The 21,619-nt window shown below is 34.6% G+C and overlaps 3 protein-coding genes across 3 annotated transcripts; 1 reads left to right on the forward strand and 2 right to left on the reverse strand.

Annotated features, from left to right (window-relative positions):
• Window positions 1-619: 619 nt before the first annotated feature.
• On the forward strand, window positions 620-4,643 carry LOC136208459 (uncharacterized). Its single transcript, XM_065999362.1, has 3 exons — window positions 620-769; window positions 861-1,063; window positions 4,349-4,643. The coding sequence occupies exons 1-3, from the start codon at window positions 665-667 to the stop codon at window positions 4,485-4,487; spliced, it is 447 nt and encodes a 148-aa protein (XP_065855434.1). The 5' UTR covers window positions 620-664; the 3' UTR covers window positions 4,488-4,643.
• A 3,597-nt stretch (window positions 4,644-8,240) lies between these two features.
• Window positions 8,241-8,832, reverse strand: LOC136209709 (arabinogalactan protein 13-like). Its single transcript, XM_066001280.1, has one exon. It carries the CDS (start codon window positions 8,645-8,647, stop codon window positions 8,468-8,470), a length of 180 nt encoding a protein of 59 aa, XP_065857352.1. The 5' UTR covers window positions 8,648-8,832; the 3' UTR covers window positions 8,241-8,467.
• Window positions 8,833-19,999: 11,167 nt separating this feature from the next.
• Window positions 20,000-20,571, reverse strand: LOC136209569 (arabinogalactan protein 13-like). Its single transcript, XM_066001066.1, has one exon. The coding sequence runs from the start codon at window positions 20,329-20,331 to the stop codon at window positions 20,152-20,154; it is 180 nt and encodes a 59-aa protein (XP_065857138.1). The 5' UTR covers window positions 20,332-20,571; the 3' UTR covers window positions 20,000-20,151.
• Window positions 20,572-21,619: the final 1,048 nt, after the last annotated feature.

Genomic DNA, 21,619 nt, shown 5'->3' on the forward strand with positions numbered 1-21,619 from the left:
GAGTTAAGGGGGTAAATAGAACATTCTATGAGTTGGGGGATAAATGGGCAAGTTGGGGGGTGAGAAATACCACTTTTATGGAGTTAAGGGGGTAAATAGGACATTCGATGAGTTGAGGGGGTAAAATGACCAATTTGGACAAGTTAAGGGGGTTGGAGAAGCATTAGGCCTATAATTTTTTTTCATTATAAAAAATAAAATTTATACTTAAAATTATATATATATACAAGGATGCTGGGTCTCTCAACATTTTCTTCTCCTCCGTTGTTCATTTCGTCCCTGATCTTGGATGATTTGGTGGGGGTCAGCTTTTCCAGGCTGATCCCGAGTTAAGCGGCTTTGTTTTGTTTTTTCTTTCCTTTCCTTTCCTATCAAAAAAAAATATATTTAATATATATTAATATTAATAGGCGGGTCAGATTGAGCCGGACCATGCTATTTTTATTAATTCCAAACCCGTCCAAAAAATAGACGGGCTTTAACGGACCTGGACTTGACTAAACCTAAAATAAATTTCGTTGTCCTAACCGGACCCAAAAGACACGGACCTGAACGGATGAGATGGGTACTCGGATCCGTGGACAGGTCTAGTAAACACTAATCAAAGCAGCAGCCTCCTATAAAAAGTAACCGAAACCTTTTAAAACCCTGATACAATTTGAAAATGGCGTTCAATTCCCTTTTTCGCAGAGTCGGTGGCTCCATATTGCCTTATGAATACGGAATCCGCCGATCAGTTAGATCTCGCTTTTGCAGTGGCGGCGCCGAGGTTTGTAGTCAATTAATTTCTTCTTCTTCTTCCATATGTTAATTAAATTTCTCACCGGCCATCGATTGAAATCGGTTTGTTTGTTTTGCAGGTGGATTCTATTCCAAATGGATTTTATTTATCAGATCTAGTTCTGGAAAGGAAGTACAAAGATGAGGAAATTAATGTTCATATTTATCAGTTCTTTATGGATGAGATGTGGATAGATTTCAAGAGTTACAAAGGGAATGTGTTATTAGATTCTGAACTGAATGCTTTTCCCGATCGAGACATCGAAGTTCAGAACACCTACTGGTAATATTAAATTATCTACTTTTAATTACATTATTCCAGTTTAAATGATAATTAGAGTTGTAATTGAGTGGGGCCGAGCTTTTTCTCTTGCCACGGATGAGCTTAAACTCGGTTTAGATCTGTCAATTATTGAGTCCAGTTCGTGTCAAAAGAAGTAAATCCAAACCCAATCTAAAAACTTTCGTGTTAACCTGTTCGGGTTATTGTCGATTTCGTGTTAACACTAACCACACTAATATAATGTGTTTATAACAATTTAGTAGGTTGAAATTAATATTCGTAAGTAATAATTATAAGTTTTAAATTTTAAATAAAACTTTGTGGTTTCACTAATTTTCAGATAAAAGATTGTGATTTTTTTTTTTTTCAAAGCAATGACCGAGGTTTTCAATTTTAGAAAAATAAGGACTTTTTCGATTGATACTATTAAAATCACTTTTGACGACTACAAAAATGACATATTATTATAAGAACTATTAATATTATAGGCAACTTTAATTCTTTAACTTTTTTATTTTGAGATTATTTAGATGATCTTTGGTAAAGAGAGAGAAAGTTAATGTTTAGAGAGAAAGTTTTAAAAAAGATGATTTTCGAAAATCGAAAATGTAGTTCCATAGCAAATATGACATTGAACCACTTTAATTCTTGAAAATTTTCATTTTCAGGTCGCATTAATCCAAAAAGTCCTTGTTTTATTAAAAGTGCGAAACCTCAATCCTCATTTTGACAAAAAGTAAACCACAATCCTTTATCTAAAAATTAGTGAAACCATAGTGATTTTATTTGAAATTTACCCTAATTATAATTTTATTATCTTTATTAATAAACTGATACATAAAACACATGAGAGAATATAACAATAATTTTTCAATATTCGTGTCATTTCGTGTCGTTTTCGGGTTCATATGTCAACTCTAATTCAACCCAAAAATTTGCATTTTAGTTTCGTGTCAATCCAAAAATGACACATTACTACTAAACTAAACCCAAACACTAAAATTTACGTGTTGATTTAGGAGCATAAGTTTATTAATTATATTCATGAACTTTACTTGAATGACTATTTTACTTGAATAAAAGATACTTACTGTTTGAATAGCTTTCCACGTGTAGACAATTAGGGGTGACAATACCGGGGAGGGGATTATCCGAAAATTGTGGGTATCCGAACGGACTGGATGAGTAATAACAGTAAAAAATGGGGATAGAGATGGAGACGAGAATTTTTTTCCCGAAACTTAAATGGTGATGGGGATGAGGATTGCTATATCCGTCCCATGAGGATTCTCGCACATTACCTTATAAATCCCCGTGGGGATCCCCGAAAAATCACCGTGGAAATTTTCGAATAAACTTATTAATTTTAAATTTTACTCAAATTAATTAATGTCTAAATCAATTATATAGCTAAATTAATATCTAAATTAACTATATAGCTAAATTAATACGTGAATCATATCTTAATTAATTATATACAACCCTATTAATTTCAAACAATTGAATCAATTAAATTAAATTCATTTTATTTTCATATGATGGGCTATTCTAACTAGACCTGGGCAGGCCCCGGCCCATTTAGCAGGGTTTGGACACATGAAAATGCTGTTAGGCTCGGTCCGGCCCAAGCTCGTATAAAACCCGCCAAAAATTGGGCGGACTTGGGCTTTACAACTTTTACATCAGACAGACCCTGCCCGGCCCGGCCCGGCCCGGCCCGACCCGATATATATATATATATATAAATTATAATATATAAATATAAATTATAATATATTTTTATAAACATAAATATAAATAACTTTTTTTCAAAATAAACTTAAGTTTGCTATTATATATTTCAAAAAAAAAAAAAAAATTGCTGTTATATATATAACTTATAATATATATATATATATATTATAATATATACATATTTATATATAATATATAAATATAAATTATAATATATTTTTTAATATACAGATGGGTTTGGACGGGCGGGTTTGGGATTCATATCTTAGGCCCAAGCCCAGACTGAGCCCGTTTAAATTTCTTGCGGGCCGGGCTGGACTTGGGCTCGCCAGACTTTATTAAAAGCCCGACAGGCTCGGCCTGTGCCCGGCCCATGCCCAGGTCTAATTCTAACTCTTATTTATTTATAAACTAAATTAATCTAAATCCATTAAAATCTCTTTCGTGTAGTATACTATCTTCTTCCTTTCGCTTCTACACGCCGCCCCTCTTTTATTGACGTGTTTTAACACAAAATTACCTCGTTTTGAAACATACAAAGCTAAAAATTCAATAAGTTACGTAGTTTTACATTTTCCCTTTATAAAAATAGTACTCCCTCCGTTCACAATACATGTCATTTTGATTCAATCCGTGCATATTAATTAATTTTTTAACAAATATACCCCCATTTAAGTTGTATTTTTACTTTGGGAATAGATAAAAAATAATTAGTAGATGCAATTAATGCAAGGGTAACAAAGTCTTTTAGTTAAAATTAATTGTTTTTCTTAATTCTTTTGTCTTGGCCCTGTTTGGCAAATAGCTGTTAGCTGATAGCTTATTACATTAGCTGTTAGCTGATTGCCTTTTTGGTTATCTGATTTGACTAGTTGATTGTGTAAACTTGTTTGGTAAAATTTAGCTGATTGCTAATAGCTATTTGGGTAAATGACAAATAAAGACATGATAAAACATTTATTTAGGGTTAAAGGGTAATAATTAGGGGTAAAAATGTCATTGAAAAGAGATGGAGCAATACGCTAATTGAAGAAGCTCCTAAAACGAGCTTTTTCAGTTTTTTGGACCAAATAAGCTCTTTCAAACCTCTATTCACCAAACACCACAATTAGAGGGTTGACTAGTCAAAACCTTTAAAATGGCTCAAACCTCTAATTTGATCCCAAAAAGCTCTTTATCAAACAGGACCTTAATCTTAAAAGACATGTATTGTAGAACAGATGGAGTATTATTTGTTCCAATTGAGCAATTGGAGGAGTTATTTGTTCCAAATAAGCAAGTTGAGGGGTTACTCGTTAAAAGTGTAAGTACGGGAGGTAAGTTGCAGTATTGGGCCAACTTGAGAAGGCTGGTATTAAACCTATAATTAATCGAGCTTATTCACAAACTTATATAACCGAGCCTGCTCATGTGTTTTTGAGCCATATTCAAGCTTAGTTTGTTTATAAATTGAACTGAACACGACTAAAGTTTTATCAAACCGAATGAGCGGCTCAACTCGACTCATTTATGACTCTAAATTTAATAATAATAATAATTTTCAATTTGCAGGTTTGATCGAGATATTGGCGGGGATGAACCACTCTTGTACACGCCACTTCCCAGAATACATTTTGAGAAGAGGGGGATAAATTCTACCCTCACATATCTTATCTTCAATCACATTAAATCCTATCCGAATTACATATAGACGCTCTGTCAGTGGCGGAGCCAGGATTTTGTATCTGGGGGTTAATTTTAGCCTACGAGAAATATTTAATTGCCCTCGAGTATATAAACTGTTTCGTCTTAGTGTATAGATATATTTAATTTTCTATGAAGTCAATGCTAATTTCTTAAATTAAAACTCCTAAATAAGTATATTATTCTTTATAAATTAAATACTTATATTGATATTTTGATTAAAAGAAAAAATTATAATTAATTAATAATAACGATGAAAAAATAATTAAATTAGGTAGTAGCATTGAAATTTTAATTTATTATAGTTAGATAAAAAACAATAATGAAAAAAATAATAACATTTAATATTCAAATTTTTGATTTAAAGGGTATTTGAATTTTAATTTAAAGATAAAAATATTAGTTAGATAAAGAAATAATAATGAAAAAAAGGGGATGCAGAGGGAAAGAGGAAAAATATGAGAAAAAGCAAGGTGTATAGGGAGAGTCGAACCTGGTTCACTAAGGTTAGTGATGACATCGCTACATACCACTTATACCAGCAGGCCAACCGAACTTTATGTAATTTTCTTACAGCCTGCGTTATAAGTTCTTAAATTATTTTGGGGGGCTAATCGGTACAGAACCACTATTCCTCAGGGGTGGTGCCGGAGACCGCGGGGGCTGGAGCCCCCGGGCTCCGGGCTGTCTCCGCCCCTGCGCTCTGTGGTTTTATCGATTTGTAGATGGGTACCTGTGATATTTTTCTTTACAAACGTAATATTGTGGTTGCAAAAATTTGGATCTTTTTTACTTTGCCAAATTTGGTCGGTACCAACTTCAAATTGAAAATTTTCAAGAATGAAAGTTGTTTAGTATCATATTTACTATCATGACTGATCCTGACAATTTAGGGGGCCTAGACAAAATAAAGAATAAGAGTCTTTTTTAATAATAAAAAATTTGTACGTAACAAAATCCTTCAAAAATCGATTTTTAACGAACAAATATTTTTTCATTCGAATCACAATTCTACTATTGTCATCGTTTATCATACAAAAATTTCGTCGATTTACAGTATTTTTCTTTACAAACGCAATTCTGTGATTGCAAAATTTTACATTTTTTTACTTTGCCAAATTTGAATGATAACGACCTCAAATTGAAATTTTTTCAAGAATTAAAGTTGTTTACTATTATATTTACTATCATGGCCGGTCCTGACAATTTAGGGGTATAGCAAAATAAAGAATAAGGGCATTTTTTAATAATAATAAATTTGTATGTAACAAAGTCCTTCGAAAATCGATTTCTAACCAATATTTTTTTTCATTCGAATCACTATTCTACTATTGCCATCATTTATCATACAAAATTCTTCTAAAAATCATCGTCTCTTACGGTCTCACTTGCAAACAAGATATACAATTTTCATAAAAAGCGGTATCTTCTAGCATTTTGAGATGCAGGTGATGTTTTAGTGGTGATATTGGCCACTTTCGACCCTAGACCCGGGGCATCAACATCAATATCACCTGGAAGGTGGTTTTCATAAGATGCAGGTGATATAGGGCATCAACATCAATATTTCCTAACATATTTAGTGGTGATTTTTTTCTTTAATCGAACTAGAATTTCAGTTTCAGACTGGTTCTACTGTTCAAAAAAATCATATTTTAGACTGAAATTTTTATACAGGACACAAATTACAATTTGATTAAAAAACAAATACAATCAAAACTAAAACTAAAAGTAATAATATAATTAAAACTAAATCAAGCACATAGTATATAATTTGGGAAATAAAATGAAATGCCTGGGTGCAGGAACAGGAAAGGAAAGGAATTTGTTTGAATGAATTGATGAAGTAGGCGACTCTCGAATTCTAGTTGCCGGAAACAGAAAGGAAGAGTTGGAATAGAAGAAGGAGAAATCGTGGTTCTGGTTGCACGAGCAGGAGGAAAAGCAAACATTTGAAAAGAATTAGGAGTCTAAAAGTCTATAATAAATTTAGGGATAAGATACCAAAATAGGCATATGATTTTTGGGGAAGTATCAATTTAGGCTTCATGTACAAAATAGCACCAATATAAGCTTAACATTTAAAAAATGGTATCAATTTAGACTTCGATAACGGATTGGATACGTCATTCATATTACTCCGTTAAGTTATGATTTCTCCCTCCACGTACAATTGGCAGAACTTAACAGAGTAATATCAATGACGTGGCTCGTTCCGTTATCGAGGCCTAAATTAGTACCCATTTTTAAACGTTAAGCCTATACTGGTGCTATTTTGTACGTGGAGTTTAAACTGATACTTCCCCAACAACCATATGCCTATTTTGGTACCTTATCCCATAAATTTACTAATTAAAGTGTAAAAGTTAGTGTAAAAGTTAGGTAAGTCTTTTATTTTCTTTTATCAATTGGCTTTCAAACAGAATTAGACCCTCCCGTATATTTTTATCACTCTCTATATTTTAAAAAAAAATTAACCTCAATATATACATATAAGACTATTTTTTTTGCCCCTTCCAGCCCTAGGCCAGGGCCGACTCTGTTTACTATGAAACCATATTTTTAATTTTTCAAAATCATCATTTTTGAAATTTTATCTCTAAAAAAATTAACTTTCTATCTCATAAAAAAACAATACCTAAATTATCTCAAACCTAAAAAGTTGAAGAATTAAAGTTGATGTGTCAAAAAATTTAACAAATTGGTTGGTGTCTCACAACTAGCTCATTTACAAAATGCTAATTAACTTAGTCATCTATAACCAGTGATTTTCATTTAGTCAGTAACTGATCATGTCAATTTGTTCAGTCACCATTAGATTTAAGAGATGCGAATCTAAGTCTTACGGTTGTTTTAATCTTCACCACAGAATTTTAATAAGTTTAAATTTATTGGTGATTGACCAAATTCACTTGGTCAATCACTGACTTGGTCAATCACTGACCAGGTGAAAATGACTGCATCTGTAACTATTATGCAACACTATACACAAGTGAAATTAGACTGCACAGACGTAGAAAGGACGATCCTAATTTGTGGTGAGGGTGGAAGAACATGAACAAACAAAAGGGATGTTGAAAAATTTATATATAAATGAAATTAGTATAAATTTCAATAGATACCTCTCTTAATTAATAGTCGTGTTCGTTTATTAACAGACATGTTCATTCAAATTCAAATTCTATATATAGAGGATGTAGTTGTTAAATGTACAAACTTTTTTCAACTCATCAATTATTTTCTAAATTTTTGTTTTTATCGGAATAAAGATACCATTCAATAACGTATATTTTCACGAAAAATGTATCTCGTCCAATTTTTCCGACTCGTAATCATCCATTTCCAAGGTTCTCGGGTTGTTACGCATCAATTATTTTTATAATTTCAGTTTTGATCAGCTTATTGACATGCATTTTTTTCATAAAACGTAAATTTTAATGTTTCCGACTCGTAATCATCAATTTCCGAAATTCTCGGATTGTCACGCATCAATTATTTTCATAATTTCAATTTTGATTGGAAGAGAGAATCAATTAATAGATTTTTGAAAGAAAAATATAAAAAAAACAAAAATGTCAATATAGGAGCGGTAATAAACAATTTGGAAACGGTAAATAGCAATCACAAAAGAAATGATATATTTTAGCAAAAAAAAAAAAAAAAAAAAAAGATAGAATTCAAGTAAGTCTTCCTTTACGAAATTAACCAAACAACAAGAATAAAATTAATTGCTAAAATAAATCAGAAAAAACAAAATCAATAAATCAAACTCATCTTATTAATTCTCTAATCACACCATCAAATTCAATTTTTCAAAAGAAACCCCCAAATCATCAAATACTAATCACATTTCCTTTCCCTCTTAATTAAACCTCATCCTAATCCAATCCGCTGTTAGATCTGTAATTCTACATATAGAAAAAAGTAAATCGAGATCGAGAGAGAAATTGAAGCTACATACATAAACAAATGACTCAGATTCTGAATTCAGAAGAAGAATCCAAAAGCAAGAGCGACGATTGATGCGATGAATGTCGGAATAAATGCAGTAGCATCTGATGTAGGGCTTGGTGCGGGTGCTTCAGCTGCCGATGCCGATTGAATGGCGGAGAAAGCCATAATCATCACAATCAAAACAGCGAAGAGATTCATCTTCATTGCCTCCATTTTTTGAATCTGGTAATTTCTGCGATTCCTCTTCCGAGAGATTAGTGTTTTTGTGTTTGGGGAAAGAGGAATCGGTGCTGCTGGAGACGATGAGTGAATGAATGATTTGATTGAGAGGTTTGTGGTGGGTTTTATAGTGAAGTTAGAGAGAGAAAACAGGGGTTTCTAGAGAGAGAAAATCGGAAAATGAGCGGTAAATAAATAGCACTGAAAAGAAAAATATGGTATTGGTATTTTTGATGTACACGTAGTTTTACAATTTTGTATATAAAAAGAAGCTTTAAGGATATAGTGCAAAAAAAAAAAAAAAACCCTAACGTTTATAGTTAGGAGTAATTTTACTTTAAAAGTGATGCGATTTTATCTATAACGTTGGTAGTTAAAAGCTATTTTGCCTCTAACGTTAATAAAATGGATCAATTTAAGAAATAATTCATTAAATTGTCTTTTCAGTCACGAATCTTCTCATCTACACTTCATATGTGCGGCGTTTTATCACTAATTAGTAACAAATCAGAAACATATGATTACACATAAAAAAAATAAAATAAAAATTAAAAAAATATACTTATTTTGTACGATTTGGATAAAAAAAATTCAAATATTTCATTAAATTTTAAAAAATTTAAACTCCAATTAAATCACAAAAAAAAATATGAAATTTTTTTTTTTAGAAACAACGGATATGCAATTGGTGCAGAATAAGAAACAAAATATATGTATTTTATAATGATGTGTGAAATTGACACGACTTGTCAATGTTAGGAGTAAAATTGCTATTGGCTGCCATCGTTAGGGTTAAAATTGCATCATTTTAGACGTTAGGGGTAAAATTTGTTATGGATGTAAACGTTAGGGGTATTTTGCACCTTATCCTTTTTTTTAATAGGAATGTTGATATTTCATTTAGTAATAAGATTGTAAGTATAAGATGAAAATAGTATGGAATAAAGCGTCACATACGTATAGATTAAACCAAAAAAAAAAACCATAATATTAGAGAATTTAACTCATATATTAAGTCAAAACAAAGATCTTGTCATCGTCTAAAAAAACCCTAGCTGCTGGAGAAGATAAGACGCTAAGACGATCTCGCTGTTGACGAGCCCATATCCGCCGCCCTCATCGTCCGCCTGCTCTGTTCGCCGGTCTCTCCCCTTGTTTATTCTGGTCTCTGTTGTTCGACGCCTTTACCGGTTGCGGATCGCTTTTCAGTTTCTGTTTTCCTATTTTCTGGTTGGATCCGCCATCGCGGACTTGCTGTGGTCGCTGGCCTCCGGTCCATTCATCGCCGTGGTTGTTCGCCGCCCTCACCGGCCGCCTGATCTATTCGCCGGTCTCTCTCCTTGCTTGTTCTGTTGTCTATTGTTCGACGTCATTTTCCGGTTTGGATCCGTCGGCGCAGACTTGCTCTGGTTGCCGACCTCCGTTCCATTCATTGCTGCGGTTGTTAGCTGCTGTCTCTGTCCGTTTGCTGTGATTCCGTTTGGTTATGATTCATTGTTGTGACCTAAAAAAAAGTTTGATAAAAGTTAATTAAGTTTTATAATTAACTTAACTTTTGCCGATGGAAGAAATCATTGATAGGAGTGCTCTAATTACTTTAGAGGAAGAAGTTCAGTCGGGATTAGTGATTCAACCGGATGTTGCTGAAGTTCAATCTCGTCCCCAGACTTGGTGTTTGATAGGGTCTTTTCTAACAAACTGGCCAATCAAAACCTCTTTTATGAAATCCACATTAGCTGATGTTTGGAGTCCTTCAAAAGGGATTTTCATTGAAGATATAGACCCCAATTTATTCCGTTTTGAATTCTACCATCCATGGGAGCGGGGATAGGGTAATTCAGGGTGGACCATGGACTTTTGAACAACAATTACTGATGCTAAAGAGGCTTGAGGATGATCAAAATCCTATGGATATTCACTTGTCTCACACTGATTTTTGACTGCAGGTTTATGATCTTCCAGTTGGGTTTATGTCTGAAAAGGTTGCTGTCAGTATAGGTAATTTTGTGGGTACTTTTGTGGAAGCTGATCCGAATAATTTCACAGGGGTCTCTCGTACCTATCTACGAATTCGTGTGTCGATTAATTTCCTCGCTCCGCTTAAGAGGAAAATGCAGATAAGTGTTCAGGGAGGTACTGTTTTTTGGGTAAACTTTAAATATGAACGGCTCCCAACCTTTTGCTTTGTATGTGGACATATAGGGCACGCAGATAAATTCTGTCAAGCTCTACTACAAGCGGCTGATCCGATGAAAGTAGAGAGAGCATATGGGGCCTGGCTTAGAGCCCCTACTCGTCGTTCTCAAGTTCCTAAGCAATCAAGATTTTTGTTTAGCCGACCTCCTCAGAACCTTACTCAGACAAACAATGTTGTCACTTCAAGTTTTGTCTCAAGGGCCAGTTCAGGTGAAAGGGAGGTTAGTATTCCGAAAATTGCTACAGTTGTTCCCCCGGGTTTTAAGGCACTACAGAGTAAGACAACTTTTCAAGACAAGGAGTATATCCATCAGACTCCAGAAGATATTGGTGTAGTAATTTCTGACCCGAAATGCAAGCGCTCAGGATCATTGGTCGAAGATACACAGGGGAGTTCAGAAAATCTTATGGATTGTGAGGAAAACAATACAATGAGGTTGGAGGCAGCTATTGAAAATATCCAAGAAGCGAGTCGTGGTAGCTCGACTCGCAAGATAGCATGAGTATACTGTCCTGGAACTGCCGGGGGATAGGGAACGCCCGGACAGTTCGTCAGCTGGTGGATTTCTCTGCCAATTTACATCCCGAGTTTATCTTTCTAATGGAGGTTAAATGCAGTCGTCTCAAGGTGGAAGCATTGAAATGAAAGCTTTCCTTTGAGGGCCGGTTCTTTGTTGATCCAATCAACAATGGAGGGGGCTTAGCGCTCTTGTGGAGAACTGTTAATTCAGTTCAGTTGCTTGGTTATTCTTCTAATTTTATTGACTTCAGGGTCACTTTGTTAGGTTTGCCGAAGTATCAATTAACCGATTTTTATGGCTTTCCCGAGAGATCACGTCGGGAAGATTCTTGGCAGTTATTGAGGAGTCTTAGCTTGAATAATTCTGATCCCTGGGTTATCATTGGGGATTTTAATGACATGCTCTCTCATTCTGAGAAGAGAGGAGGTAACAAACACCCACCTACCTTGATAAGGGGATTCAGTGATACTATTACAGATTGTGGGTTGTCAGAAGTTAGTATGAAGGGTTATCCGTTCACGTGGGAAAGAGGTCGTGGTTCAAAAAATGCTATAGAAGAGAAACTCGATCGAGCCCTTGCTAATAACAGTTGGTTTATGCAGTTCAGTTCGGCTTCTGTCTTGAATGAGGATACTCAATGTAGTGATCATACGATACTCTTCTTGTCTCTAATTAACACTATGGGTTCTATGTCTCGCCGCTTTCGGTTTGAAAATGCTTGGATCAAAGAAGCTGATTGCAGAGACCAGATAATTTTGGCCTAGCAACATTCAAATGCTAGAGGAATTTTGGTTAAACAGGAAAAATGTGGTGAAATACTTGCAGCTTGGGGAAACAACATTCGTAACCAATTTAAGAAAGAAATTCATTGCTGCAGATCAGAAATTAGAAGACTAAAATCTTGTACTGATAGGCTGGCGATCGAAGCACTATTGGCTGCTAGGAATCGCCTTGATGAGCTTCTCCTCCAACAAGAAACCTATTAGAAGCAGAGAAGCAAGACACTTTGGCTCAAAGCCGGTGACCAGAACTCAAATTGTTTTCACTCGGCTGCTAACAGTAGGCGCAAAAGGAATGAAATTCGACGACTGAAAGATGAGGAAGGAAACTGGGTCGACTGGGAGACAAGGTTACCTTCTCTAATTTCAGACTACTTTACAGAAATCTTCACATCTTCAGGGAGTCGCTCTGAACCTATTTTGAATAATATTCAGCCAAAAATCTCGACGGAGCTAAATGCTGATCTTCTTCAACCATATACTGCAGACGAGATAAAGAGGGCGGTTTTCTCAATGCATCCTGATAAAAGTCCCGGTCCTGATGGTTTTAATCCATGTTTCTACCAACAATATTGGGACTTGGTAGGCCCTGATGTGATTCAATCATGCATTCAATGGTTGAATGAAGGGCTGTTTCCGAATAGTATCCATGACACAAATATTGTTCTAATCCCAAAGAAATCTTCTCCAGAAAAAGTTTCAGATCTCAGGCCCATAGCATTATGCAATGTTATTTACAAGATTCTGGCGAAAACAGTTGCTAACAGGCTAAAAAAGGTTCTAGATATTATTATCTCGCCCACACAGAGCGCTTTCATCCCGGGACGACTGATCACAGACAATATTATGCTTGCGTTTGAAGTAAACCATTTCCTAGAGCATAAAACTCAAGGTAAACAAGGATATGTTTCTCTTAAGCTTGATATGGCCAAGGCTTATGATCGGGTTGAGTGGGCGTTTTTGGAACAAATGATGCAGAGGTTAGGCTTTGATGACCGGTGGATATCTCTGGTGATGTAGTGTGTTACAAAGGTCATATATAATATTACTCATAATAATCATGTGATTGGGCCAATTCTACCACAGCGTGGTCTGCGTCAAGGTGACCCTATCTCTCCCTACCTTTTTTTGATTTGTGCAGAAGGTTTATCAGCGTCGTTGCAAAGTTTAGAAGCTCAGGGTCAGATCCATGGTTGTCGGATAGTTTAATCAGCCCCGTCAATCTCTCATCTCTTCTTTGCAGATGACATCTACTTGTTCTTCAAAGCGTCCAAGGAAGAGTGCTTAGCGGTCAGCAGTGTTTGCAAGAATATGAAGCAGCTTCTGGACAAAAGGTAAACTTCTCTACATCCTCAATCTCATTCAGCAAAAATTGTAGTGCGGGGCTCCGTTTGATCTTAAGTTCAATTTTTGGAATGCCATTGGGGCTGGGCACTGCAACATACCTTGGTCTCCCGGCTTTAGTTGGGAGAAGTAAAACTCAAGTGTTCCAATACATTGCTGACAGAGTCAGATCAAGGGTCACAGCATGAAAGGCAAAAAATGTTATCTCGAGCTGGTAAGGAGATTCTGTTGAAATCTATTATACAAGCTTTCCCCTCCTATGCTATGAGTTTATTCCTCTTACCTCAACTTTTGTGTGATGATCTGGAAAGAATGATGAATTCTTTTTGGTGGGGATCTGGGTCTGAGGAGAGAGGCCTGCGTTGGAAGTCATGGGAGAAACTGTGTGTCCCGAAGAGCTTAGGTGGATTGGGTTTTCGAAAGTTACATCTATTTAATCTTGCTCTTCTAGCTAAACAAGGTTGGAGGCTACTAACCAATCCAGATTCATTACTTGCACGGGTATATAAGGCTAAGTATTTTCCATCTTCTTCCTTTCTAGAGGCGGATCTTGGTAATCAGCCCAGTTTTATATGGAGAAGTATACATGCTGCACAATCACTTGTTATTTCTGGAGCTAGACGTGTTGTTGGGTCAGGGGAGTCTATTAACATCTGGGAAGACCCTTGGCTGCCTGACCTTGACCACCCTTTTATAGAAAGTGCGCGACTTCCGGGCCTTGAAGTGGATACTGTGAATAACATCCGACAGCCTTCAAGGGAGTGGAACTTGGAATTAATCAATGGGATCTTTGTGGATCGGGATATAGAACTTATTCGGAGGATTCCTCTAAGTCTCCGTTTGGTGTCTGATGCGTGGGGATGGTTCTAGGGAAAGAGAGGTATGTTTTGTGTGAAAAGTGCGTATAAACACCTATGGTCTGGAAAATATGGCAATAATCCATCATTGACAATTGATGGAGTTAATTGGGATACAGTGTGGGCACTTCAGGTTCCGCCCAAGGTAAAAAATCTAATTTGGAGAACCTTAGCTGGTTGTTTACCGTCGCTGAGCGCTTTATCTGCTAGAAGGGTTCCGATTAATAACTTGTGTCCATCATGTCTGCAATCGGAGGAGGATGACTTCCATGTCTTAGTTGGCTGCCATCAGGCTCGACTTTTCTGGGGTCTGACTAGCGTTGCAGGTCTAGGAGATTCTTGCTCTTCGTTTAGAGAATTCTGGGAGAAGTTGAGGTTATTGTTCCCGTCGGAAACTGGTACGGTGGCAGTCTGCTGCTGGTTCTTGTGGCTTAACCGGAACAATAGAGTATGGTCAAAACAAGTCATGACACATACCATAATCTTCTCCACTGCCATGCAATTTATCTCAAGTTGGAAAGCTGCCCAAAGCCATGGAAGTGGTGCGGTGGCGACGACTACTGAAGTGACTCAGAAATGGTGCAAACCCCCGCCAGGTATGTTAAAACTTAATATTGACGGGGCCATATTTTCTGACTTAGGTACTGCTGGTTATGGATTCATCCTGCGGGATAGTGATGGCGGGTTCCAAGCTGCAGGCAACGGTACTATTTACTGTTGTCTTGACCCATTCCTAGTTGAGGCGATCTCGTGTCGCGAGGCGTTGAGTTGGCTGAAGGACTCTGGCAGGCAGAACGTGTTGGTAGAATCGGATTCACAATTGCTAGTGTATGCTATTCAGCGAGAAACTAGTGGCAATTCGGCTCTGGATCTAGTTATTGAATACTGCAAAATCCTTATTAAGGACATAGGTAATGTGTCAATCTCATTTATTCGTAGGTCAGCGAATTCCGCTGCTCACCTTTTAGCCCGTGCAGCTACACCTGCTTTTGAGAGGAAGGTCTGGATTTCAGTACCTCCTTCTTATGTCTGTACTGCTCTTGCTGATGATATTTAATAAATTGTCCTTTCTTGTCAAAAAAAAAAAGCCTAATACATGATTCATTAGGGCAATATAATGACTACAAAAAGAAAAAAAAACCATTAAAAGGTAAATCTAACATAAACAACGGTTGAAACATATATTTAACATAACTCTAAATTCGCAGCGAATCAACTGTAGTCCAATCTTCATCATCTGAATCTTCGGATCTAAATCATTTCTTTTGCAATCTCGTGGATCTAGTGATCTACGTATAAGATCTACAGTTTCTGCCATTGCTATAACAGAAAATGTTACAAAAGCAAAGATTATAACCAGCAAACACAATTCCAACAGATTCAGAGATCTGATAAAATATATAGGATCCAACTACAAAAAAAAAAACTAACAAAAAAAACAACAAAAAAAAAAACAAAAAACAGTGGGAGGAGGAACTTCATCCTCCTCCACTAGATAGGATGTCAACGGTTACTCTATCCACATGTATCATGAGCTCAAAAATTTTATCTATGACACCATTTCGGTTGATTTGCATGAATTAGAGGTGAGTACAGTTCAATACAATTCGGGGATTTAAAAATTTCTGAAATTGTATCTAATAAAGTCAATGATACAATTCAGTTCTGTTCTAAAGAAAAAATCAACAGTTCAATCCAGTTCTGAATTTTTTTCCAAATATTTGACCTTATCTAGAATCTCTAACATATTTACTTAGTAATACTAGGAATTTGAAAATCTCCAGAATTCTACCTAATTAAGTTAATAGTACAGTTCGATTCAATCTTAAAATTTCTGAATCTTTTTATTTATGTATTCAGTTCGATTCAAGAATATTCAAGATTCACATTCACCCGTAGTATCAATTATACTAATTGACTTGGAGGTTTGTGATCTTTGGCCAAAAAAAAAGAAGCTTGAAGTTACATGGTTGTCTCAAAATGATCACTCAACTTTAATTTATCTCAATAAAATCACTCAACTTTACATTTTGTCTCAATTAGGTCATTCCGACGATTTCAATAATTAAAAGGAAACAGAATGATAACATTAGTGACATGTTAGCATGAGTCAACTCAGATTTCTGACCGAAACGGCACATGACATCCACGTATGAGCCACCTGGTTATCACGTATCAGATATTTTTATGAAAAAACACAAAATTTATTTATTTTTCATAAAAATAACTAACAAATGGCAACTACGTGCCGTTTCGGTTAGAGATATAAGTTAACTTATGCTGATATGTCTATCATGACATCATTCTAATGTTTTTAACCATTAAAATCGCCGAAATAATCTAATTAAGATAAAATTCAAAATTGAATGATTTTATTGAGACAAATTGAAGTTGTGTGACCATTCTGAGATAATTATGTAAATTCAATGACCAATAATACATTTAACCGTTGAATTAAGATGAAAATAATAATTAGGCTGGAGGTTTATAATTTTATTTATTTATTATCTTTAAAAATAATAATTAAAAAATAAATATCAAAATACATACTGCTCAATTTACTAACAGTTTAACTAATGAAACAAGGATAAGGATAAGATATTAAAATAGGTTTGTAGTTTTGGAAAGTATCAATTTAGGTTCTACCTATAAAATAGTATTAATATAGGTTTAATGTTTAAAAAATTGTACTAATTTAGGCTTCGATAACGAAACCTGACACGTTATTCATATTACTCTGTTAAATTCTATCAATTGTATGTGAAGGGAGAAATCAAAATTTAACGGGGTAATATTAAGGCTTAAAGCACTTTTTGGCCCCTGACCTATCCAAAATTTGTGCATTTGGCCCCTGACCTATTATTTGGTCATATTTGGCCATTGACCTATCAAATTAGATAAAATTCAACCCATATTGAATGGAAAATTAACTTTATTGGAAAATTAACATCAGTCACCAATACAAAAACGACACATGACACATAAATAAAATTAAATTTCAACTAGAGATGGCAACAGTAACTATTTTACACAGTAAAAAAATCCAAAAAACTTTTTCTAGTGTTCCGATAGAGTGAAAATTAATTTTATTTATGTGTCATGTGTCATTTTTGTATTGGTTACTGTCGTTAATTTTCCAACAGAGTTAATTTTTCTTTCAATATGGGTTGGATTTTATCTAATTTGATAGGTTAGGGGCCAAATATGACCAAATAATAGGTCAGGGGCCAAATGCATAAATTTTGGATATGTCAGGGGCCAAAAAGTGCTTTAAGCTTAATATGAATAACGTGTCACGTTCCGTTATCGAGGCCTAAATTAGTACCCATTTTTAAACGTTAAGCATATATTGATATTAATTTCTATGTGAAGTCTAAATTGATACTTTTCCAAAAACAATAGACTTATTTTGGTACCTTATCCCATGAAACAAACCATTAATGACACGTTAATAATATATAGTCAGGGTTAAATGCAACATTGGTCACTGAACTTACATGATTGTCTCAAAATGGTCACTCAACTTCAATTTATTTTAATAAAATCAGAGTTTTGTCTTAATTATGTCACTCCGCCGATTTCAGTGGTTAAAAGGCATCAAAATAATCACATGAGTAGCACGTTAACATGAGACCACTCAGATCTCTGACCGAAACGAAATGTGGCAGTCATGTGTCAGTTATTTTTATAAAAAAGTTTTTTCTTCATAAAAATAACAGACACCTGATAGCCAAGTGGCGATGTCATGTGTCGTTTTGGTTAGAGATTTGAGTTGACTCATGCTGACGTGTCACTTATGTCATCATTCTGATGTTTTTTAACCATTGAAATTGCCAGAGTGACCTAATTGAGACATAACTCAAAGTTGAATGATTTTATTGAGACAATTTGAGATAATCATGTAAGTTCAATGACCAATGGTGCATTTAACCCTATATATTCAATATATGTAAAAATTAAAGTTCGTCAAAATAAATTATCAAACTTAATCACTAAAATAAGGACTAAATTTGAGCTTTAGTAAGGGCTAGATTTAGTCCTAATGTATAAAATATTCTAAATTTAACCTTAATATTTTTAAACAGGATCAATTTTAATCTCACGTTAGCAACCGCAGTTTGATTATTTAAATGTGACATCGAAAGTTCCAAACATCAATTATTTTTAAGATATTTAATAGGTTATGTTACAACAAAACATGTTAAAATGCTAATAAATAAATTAGTCTCTTATAAATTAAGTTTTTTTTTTTTTTTGTCGAACGGTTTAAGATGTTGACTATGTTGTAAATATAGTTAGCAATAACCAATAAAAAGCGGTCTAAAATGTTGACAACAATTACCAATAAAAGATGTACGAAATTGTTTATCCACAAACTTGTTTGGTATTTTCAATTAAATACTCACTTGGTCTCGTAATATTTATTTTTGAAAGTTAACGTACAAGACTTAAGAATTGTAATTAATTTTAATTAAAAAGACTTTATTATTCTTGTATTAATTGCATCAATTTTTAAAATAAAAAGGTTAGTTAAATAGATGTATGTTTGGTAAAAAGTCAATTAATATGAATTGAATCAAAACGTAATGTATTATATAACTAACAAAATTCTATAGAAAAACAAATATTGTGAAATGGAGGGTAACAATCAAACAAGCTATTTAAATTTTCGATAACATATAATTAAAATTTATGTATTAATATTTATTTTCGATAACAATCAAACAAGCTATTTAAATTTTCGATAACGTATAATTAAATTTACACAATTTCATACGTAGTGGTTAAATTTGTATTTTTTAAAAACGTTAAGGTCAAACTTGATTATTATACATTTTTACAATTCTCATTTTATTTTCCTTCAAACTAGATCTGTTTACAAGTCCGGATACATGTCTGGCCCCATCCAGGACCGTGTCCCTTGAGCAGAGTTTGAATATGACAATTTATCTTTAGGTTTAGCCCATGCCTGCTAAAGTCCGCCTTTTTTTTGGACGGATTTGGGATTTATAAAAATAGCACGGGCTGACCATCCCGACCCGCCTATTAATATTAATTAATAAATTTATGTATGAATATTTATTTTTAAATATAAATTTAATTTTTTTATTATTAAAATCATACAAGGGTTGAATTTGGAATTGGGAAATTTACCTGGAAATTCAAATTTTAAAAAATATCTACAATTTTGTCAATGGCTATTTTGAATTATATCAATCTAGAAATATTATGGCAGTTACAAAACATTTGCTCGTATTTTCTCATCGGCAGTTTATCAATTAAACTGTTTAAAAAAATTACTTTGACATTTACAAAATAAAAATTTATATTTTTGATATATTAATAATTAAATCACAAATATTAATAAAATGATAATATTATTAATATTTGTGATTTTTATGTAAAGGACCCTTTGGAATTTGATTTTTTTTTGAATCCGAGCTCGGCCTGCCTAAATTAACAACGTACTGGACTGGACTGGATTTGAACTGAACATTGTTAGACAAAAGTCCGTTGGAACCGGACAATGAATATGTCTAATTCAAACACACGATTTGATGAGATAGAATTCAATTTGCGAAATTAACCAAACAACAAGAATAATGAAGAAGATTTGTTGCTAATATAAATCAGAAAATACAAAATCAATAAATCAAACTCAATTTTTCCATAAAAAAACCCCAAATCATCAAATCCTAATCCGATTTCCTTCCCTCTACATTGAGAAAAAAGTGATCAATCGATCCAGAGAGAGAAATTGAAGCTACTACATAAACAAATGAATCAATCAGATTCTGAATTCAGAAGAGGAATCCAAAAGCAAGAGCGACGATTGATGCGATGAATGTCGGAATAAATGCAGTAGCATCTGATGTAGGGCTTGGTGCGGGTGCTTCAGCTGCCGATGCCGATTGAATGGCGGAGAAAGCCATAATCATAACGATCAAAACAGCGAAGAGATTCATCTTCATTGCCTCCATTTTAGATCTGGTAAGTTCTGCGATTCCTCTTTCGAGAGATTAGTGTTTTTGTGTTTGGGGAAAGAGGAATCGATGCTGCTGGAGACGATGAATGAATGAATGAATGATTTGATTTGGAGGTTTATGGAGGGTTTTATAGTGAAGGTAGAGAGAGAAAACAGGGGTTTCTAGAGAGAGAAAATAGGAAAATGAGTGGTAAACGGCGATGAAAGGAAAAGGAAAAGGAAAATATGGTATTGGTATTTTTGATGTACACATAGTTTTGAAATTTTGTACAGGCATAATTTAGCTACCTAAATTAAAGCTTTAAAATTAGTAGGGGTAAATTACACCCATGGCCATTGAACTTTATCCATTTTCACCTTATGGTCATTGAACTTCATTTCTTTCCGGTATGACCACTGAACTTTACACTTTTTAACACCGTTGACCACTTAACACCTCAAAACGACCATTGACGGCTAAAAATAAAAAACTTAAAGCGTTAATGATATTCTAAGAAATTTTAATTCTTGAAAATTTCGTTTTGAGGTCATTTAGGTGTTGTTTGATTAAGAGAGAGAAAGTGAATTTTTAGAGACAGAAAGCTCCAAAAAATGCGATTTTCGAAAATAAAAAATGTGGTTTCAAGGTAAATGTCGTTCTAAACAACTTTAATTCTTGAATATTTTCATTTTGAGGTCGTTAACGGTCATTTTCAGAAGTTAGTTAAAATTGAATGGTCACCGGTGTTAAAAAGTTTAAAGTTCAAGTTGAGTGGCCATAATGGTCATAATGTGAAAATGGATAAAGTTTAGTGGCCATGAGTGTAATTTACCCAAATTAGTAGGCTTAATATCTTCCAAACCCCCTCAAATTATCCCAATACTGCAACTGACCCCCCGAACTTAGACTCGTGACAATTAATCCCCTCAACTTGCTTATTTGAAACAAATAACCCCTTAAATAGGTTATTTTGGGAGTTTTTTTTCCTTTAGTTAATGATTCGGAATATCACTTAGGCCCAAGAGGCCCAGCGATACCCGACCAGCGAATGGGCCAGGACAACAGGAGGCCCACAGGTCCAAATCAATCCGCTATAAATATACCAATGAAGGAAGAAGAAGGATCGGGTAACTAATTTCCTACCTCACTCATATTTGATTAGAATACTCTCTTGAACAACTAACTGTCTTAATCTTCGGAGTGTCCGCAGGGACCGTTCTTCGCGCAGAGCCGACCCCCGAAGAAGCCAGACCTTCCCGACGAAGACCCAGATCACTGTTCCGCATTCCCAGATTATTTGGTG

This window comes from Euphorbia lathyris, chromosome 10, assembly GCF_963576675.1.
Source record: "Euphorbia lathyris chromosome 10, ddEupLath1.1, whole genome shotgun sequence".
NCBI lineage: Eukaryota > Viridiplantae > Streptophyta > Magnoliopsida > Malpighiales > Euphorbiaceae > Euphorbia > Euphorbia lathyris.

Bases quoted from the DNA above. Each gene is read 5' to 3' on its own strand.
- LOC136208459 (XM_065999362.1), top strand. From the start codon at position 665: ATGGCGTTCAATTCCCTTTTTCGCAGAGTCGGTGGCTCCATATTGCCT. The intron at 770-860 runs GTTTGTAGTCAA...TTTGTTTTGCAG, and splicing joins TTTGCAGTGGCGGCGCCGAG to GTGGATTCTATTCCAAATGG. The intron at 1,064-4,348 runs GTAATATTAAAT...TTCAATTTGCAG, and splicing joins GAAGTTCAGAACACCTACTG to GTTTGATCGAGATATTGGCG.
- LOC136209709 (XM_066001280.1), bottom strand. From the start codon at position 8,647: ATGGAGGCAATGAAGATGAATCTCTTCGCTGTTTTGATTGTGATGATT.
- LOC136209569 (XM_066001066.1), bottom strand. From the start codon at position 20,331: ATGGAGGCAATGAAGATGAATCTCTTCGCTGTTTTGATCGTTATGATT.